The 6,000-nt window shown below is 36.3% G+C and overlaps 1 protein-coding gene across 1 annotated transcript in view; it reads right to left on the bottom strand.

The window, feature by feature from the left end:
* Positions 1-128: 128 nt before the first annotated feature.
* The window catches only part of LOC109410943 (V-set and immunoglobulin domain-containing protein 1), a 162,377-nt gene continuing 156,505 nt past the window's right edge, over positions 129-6,000 (bottom strand). The window contains exon 7 of the mRNA XM_062857397.1: positions 129-248. Coding sequence (XP_062713381.1) covers positions 129-248 — 120 coding nt within the window. The remainder of the gene's footprint in view (positions 249-6,000) is intronic.

Below are 6,000 nucleotides of genomic sequence, written 5' to 3'. Positions count from 1 at the left end.
GGCGATAAATCACCATGACGCCGCCGCATCGTGTTTAGTGTTGCTGGCGAAATCGGGTAGGCCATGGGCAGGACACACACGCACGCATTACACACGGGGTCAACACGTACGAGTCTGAACGGTATCTTTCAGAGGGAACGCAATTTTTGAAGTGCGACGAGATTGATGATTGATGTGTTTACCGGGGGTCGGACTTGTTGGAATGTCAACAACACGTAACTTTCGGAAGGCAATTGAAGATAAGGTCTCTGTTGGGACGTATGAAGATAGAGCTAGGTATAACACATTTCTATATCAGTCTAGCTGCGAAGAATACACTCCCGTTCAAAAGTTTGGGGTCACCCCCTCAAAAACATGTCATTTTTTAGGCTCATATCTCCGCCAATTTGCGTCCGATTTCAAAACCCTGGGTTTTATTCAAAAGATAATAAGTCAAAGAAACTTTGAACATGATTTAAAAGAAACTTTTTCAAAAAAAAATTGTATGTAAACTTAACCCAAAGTTGCCAAATTTTCTAAAAAATGAATATAAACTTACGGCAGTGTCGCTGGAAGTTGGGTCGACCAAATTTTAAGATGAGAGCGGTAATATGACCCATTTTCTATTAGCTTTCAACTACTTTTTACAGAACTTAGCTAAAAAATCTAGAAAAAAAAGTTATTAAGTAAATTAATCCTTGATGTCATCGACCAAAAGTTTGGGGTCATCCCTCAAAATGCTGTATCGGGCAAAAGTTTGGGGTCACTACCGTAAAACATGGTAAAGTGATTTGATGATATCTTTGTCATCTTTCATTCAACTTTAATTCTTCTTGGCTTATTTAAAACAAAATGAATGATACTTACTGCATAGACATTGAACCACACATATTTATTGAAATTTACATACTAAAACTTAACGTAAAGTTGCCTAATTTTTTAAAGCGTGGTAAAATGTGCTAACTTTACATAACATTTTTATATACAAAAATCGTTAAATACGTTAAGTTGAAGACATCAAACGTAAATTTAGTTAATTATCTTTGAAATGAGCCGAAAATAATTAAAATTGAACTATAGATGACGAAGATATGACCAAATCACTTTTCCATGTTTTACGAAAGTGAACCCAAACTTTTGGTCGATGACATCAAGGATTAATTTACTTAATAACTTTTTTTTCTAGATTTTTTAGCTAAGTTCTGTAAAAAGCAGTTGAAAGCTAATAGAAAATGGGTCATATTACCGCTCTCATCTTAAAATTTGGTCGACCCAACTTCCAGCGACACTGCCGTAAGTTTATATTCATTTTTTAGAAAATTTGGCAACTTTGGGTTAAGTTTACATACAAATTTTTTTGAAAAAGTTTCTTTTATATCATGTTCAAAGTTTCTTTGACTTATTATCTTTTGAATGAAACCTAGGGTTTTGAAATCGGACGCAAATTGGCGGAGATATGGGCCTAAAAAATGACATGTTTTTGAGGGGGTGACCCCAAACTTTTGAACGGGAGTGTAGGTAGTTGAATCTTAAAGGCGAAATTCGATAACATTCATTGTAGAGTGATGCTTGTTTTTTTGGGTATGTCTCAAAAGTAAAGGGAAGCAATTGTTTTCTTTTTGAAGAAATGACGCGCCTAGATTTGCCCACAGATGTATTTCCAGGAATTCTAAAAAAATCTTTTCGTAAATTTTGTAAGACTTTCCAGAAGTTCCTGAAAAATTCTTCCAGAAGAGTTGTGAGGGTCCTGCTTGAGGTCCTGAAGTTCGTTCGAGTTCCCCGTAAATACTTTTAAAATTTGTGAATTATTCGAGGAGTTTCTCTGGGTTGTTGTTTTTTTTTTCAAAAGTTTCCTAGCAAATTCTGTTAATGTAGAGCATTCTTTCAAAAGGCGCGTTGCTCCAAGAACTCCTTCAGATGGGCCACCGGAAGCTCTTCCAGAAGTTCCTTGAAGAGTTCTTTCAGATACTCCTCATTAAGTTATTCCAGAAGTGGTTCCGATAATTCTTCCAGCAATATCACCAGGAATTTATGTAGGAGTTCCTCTTAGAATTTTTGCTGGAGTTTCTTGAGCGTTCTTTCAGAAATTCTTGTAGGATTTTCTCTGAGAATTTTTTAGAAGTTATGCGAGGGTTGCTCCAGCAATTCCTTAATGAAACCCTTAAGGAATTCCTCCAATCAATCATCTTGACATTCCACCAAGCATTCCTCAAGGATTTTATCAAAAGATTTCTTATAGATTTTTTTAGGATTTTATTGAAATCAATTCCATTTGATCAGAATTTTTCCACAGATATTTTTTAAATTTCTATTTGGATTCCTACTATTTCTTACTATTCCTTCTATTTGGATTCTAAAATTGTTATTTCTATATTTCCTCCACAAATCCATCCAAGCATTTCTACAGCAATTTCTCCAATAATTATTCTAGGATTTTCTCCAAGGATTTCTCTAAGAATTACGTCATGGATTTCCCCAGGGTTTATTTCAACACTTATGCTGGGATTCATTCTTGAATACCTCGCTGGACATTTTCAAAACATTTCCAGGAATTTGGAATACTTCCAGAAACTTCTCCAGGAATTCTTCCAATGATACCCCGGAAATTATCGCAAAGATTTCTTCGGGAGTCTGCGAGTGAATTATTTGCAAATTCTTCAAGGATTCCTTTTCAAAATCTCCCTAAAAAAGAAACCTTCAAGCAATTTTACAGGAATTCTTCCAAGGGTCTCTCCGACACTTCGTTGAATGGTTAATTCAGATATTTTTCAAAGATTTATCCATAATATCTTCCAGAAAGTCTTCTAAAAGTTCTTCTAAGAATTCTTTCCAAGTTAGGATTTCTCCGTGAATTCTTTTACAGTTTCTCCAGGTGTTCAAATTTTTTCAGGAAGAAGTTCTCCCAAAAAATATTTCAATATTACAGTACTCTCCTCGATTTTTTTAAAGAATTTTTTTATTTCAAATTCTCCAGATGAATTACAAGAATTTCAATTTCTCCAGGAATTAGAATTGGTCCAGATTTTTTTACAAAGATTCCTCCAAGAAGTGCATCTTTAAATGCTTCCTTCTAGTGTAATGTCAAGAGTTTTACCTAGTATTTATCTAAAAAAGCCCTTGAAATTATCAAGAAGTTACTCAAAAATCCCCACAAGAATACTTTCGAAACTCCCTCCATAAGTTATCCAAGGACACTTCCAGGAATTCTTAACAAGAATTTGTCAAATAACATCTGCAGAAAACCCTAGAAGAATTTTAGGAAAATCTCTGGGAGCATACACACAAACATCTCCAACAAATCTGTAGATTTAACTTGTATAAGGATATGAAAAAAAAACTGTTGAAGTAAAATAGTTTAACTATTGATTTGTAACCCTATTTGAAATTGATTTGCAATTAGTATTTGTATAGTATGTAAATCCGAGCAGATGAACTTCCGTAGAAGAACTCACTCTAAGTTCTCTTTCTCTCTGAAAGTCGCTCGTCATCGAATCTATATATATAAAAATGAGTTTGAAGTTCCTTTGAGGCAACAAAACTCAAGAACGGATGAACCGATGAGCATGACACTTGCACGGTTTGGTTCGTATTCATGGTGGCTGTGTTTATATGTACAAAAAAGTTACGAAAATCAACTAGAAAAGTAAGAAAATTGATAAAATACTGATTTTGCATGAGCTGGGGAGGAAATCAACACGATCGAAATGAAACCAATCTAGAGTGCTGTGCTATTTTGAGCTCAACAGTTATGAAACCACCACATGACGGCAAGACAAAGTTTGCCGGGACAGCTAGTACCCAAGTAACACACTTGTCACCGAAGAGTCACGGCGGCGCAGGTTTTTGTTACGCAGAAGTCACTGTGACTTCCTTCTAACAAATAAACACTTACTTGCTAGAAGTAAGTCACAGTGACTTCTGCACAACAAAAACCTGCGCCGCCGTGACTCTTCGGTGACAAGTGTGTTACTTGGGTATAGTATAATTATTCAATTAGAAACAAGAACATTTTTTGTAAGTTTAGTCTTGATCTCAACCTCGTGTAAAACAGTTGTGTTTTATCATATCTCGTCGCGTGTGTAATTTCGTTACCGCCAATAAAGGTATTTCATTCTAATAATTTCGACTTCGCGAGTGTTTTTCTGGGACCAATCCGGAAGAAATCAGAAACCCAGTTTCGTCAGCGCTACCTTTCCCCTCATCGGCCGCAGTAAGTTCCCCAACAAAAACTTTTGAGAAAATTTTTGGGGAAATTCTTGGAAGAATTTACGGAGAAATTATTGCAAGATCATCTAAATTATATTTGAAAACAGTGCCTAGAGAAATGCTTGATTTTTTTAAAATCCTAGAAATACATTCTGGCGAAATTATTCATAGAAATCATTGAAAGAAATCATTTTGAGAACCTTTACAAGACAACCTGAAAAAATCTGGAAGAAACCGTTGGAACAACTCCTGAGGCAATCTTTGGGCAAAAAAACAAATAAAAATCCTTGGATAACTCAAAAGGAATCATTAAAAAAATCCTTTTCCAACGTTTGAATGAATGTTTTCCTGTTTTAAAATAGTTTCGGAAAAATCTTTGGAATACTTTCTGCTGGAATCCTCCCGAAAAAAGACTAGCGCACAAATCTCTGGATCAATTTGAAAGAATTTCTAAGAACAGTTACCAGACGAGTCCTAGAACGATTTCCACCAACAATTCTGTAAAATGTCTGTAGACATTCCTAGAGGAGTTACGCCGGGAGCTACCTTTCAGGATTTTTCAGTAACTGCTTCTAAGAATTCCTATATTCTCGTCCATGGATTTTTCCAGAAGTTCACGGGAATTTAAGGAAGAATCTTCAGAACGATTTTTTGGAGCATTACCTTGAAGTATTTCCTGGAGGAATCCTTAGAATGAACTCCTATAGGAATCCCTGAAAGCTGCTTCTGGAGCAATCCCCAGAAAGAGCTTCTGCAAATAATTTCAGAAGAATCTTCTGAAAAAAATCCCAAATATTCCCCAACAGTTACTTTTGGAGGAATTAGCAGAAGGAAAACCTGTAGAGATCCCCAATCGGATCCCCTGGGGAGTCCTGGAAGTGCACTTATTGAGGTATATCCCTAAAAGGAACTCCAGGATGAATTTTCAAAGAAATTCCTGGAAAAATCTGCAAAGGGAATCAGCAGAATCTCCAGAGGAGAAATTTGGCGGACTCCAGAGAAGCAATTTCCGGCGGAATTTCCAGAGAGAAGCACCGGAAGATTTCTAGAAGGAACTCCTGGAAGAAATGACAGAAAAAACTCCTATGGGAATCGTAAGAAGAAATCCTTGGGAAATTTTTAGAGGAAACTCTTGGGAAATCCTTTGGAGGAACTCCCATAGGAATTTCCGGAGGTATGCTTAGATGGAACTCCTAGAGAAATCCCTGAAGGAATCCCCAGAAGAGTAGTTCATACAGAGAAATCCCTAGAAGGAAACTCTGGAAGAAACTGCAGAAAGAACTCCTGATGGAATCTCTAGGAAAAACTCCTAGGAATTTTTAGAGCTAGCTATGCCTAGATAGATGAAAAAATCTCCATAAGCCAGTTGTGGAGGAATTCCCAGGAAAAATTCCTTCAAGCACTGTAGGAAACTACTGTAATTTCCCAGGAGTTCACAATGTTTTTCTTCGGAATGCTTCAAAAACTCCTTGTCAGATTTATTCCAGTTCCTCTGGAAACTTCTTCAAGGTTTTGTCGTAAACTGCTTACGACTTTTTTCCATTACATTAAAAAGTTCCTTGTTGAAACCCTTCAGGAATTCACCTGGGAATATGTTCAAGAGCTCACCCGGTAAATCATCCTTGAGGTTACATACTCGAGATTATTTCCGGGCATTTCCTGAAAATTCTTTGGGAGTTCCTCCGAAAATTCCTTTGAGAGATCGTCTGCTTGTTTTCGAAGTTTCTCCGAATTGTGTTTCAAGAATTCCTTTAGGAATCACTTGGAGAGTTTTTTTTTTCTGGCATTTTTTTAATGAGTTTCTCAGGATATTTC

Source organism: Aedes albopictus, chromosome 3, assembly GCF_035046485.1.
Source record: "Aedes albopictus strain Foshan chromosome 3, AalbF5, whole genome shotgun sequence".
NCBI lineage: Eukaryota > Metazoa > Arthropoda > Insecta > Diptera > Culicidae > Aedes > Aedes albopictus.
This window is presented reverse-complemented; position numbering and strand designations above follow the sequence as displayed.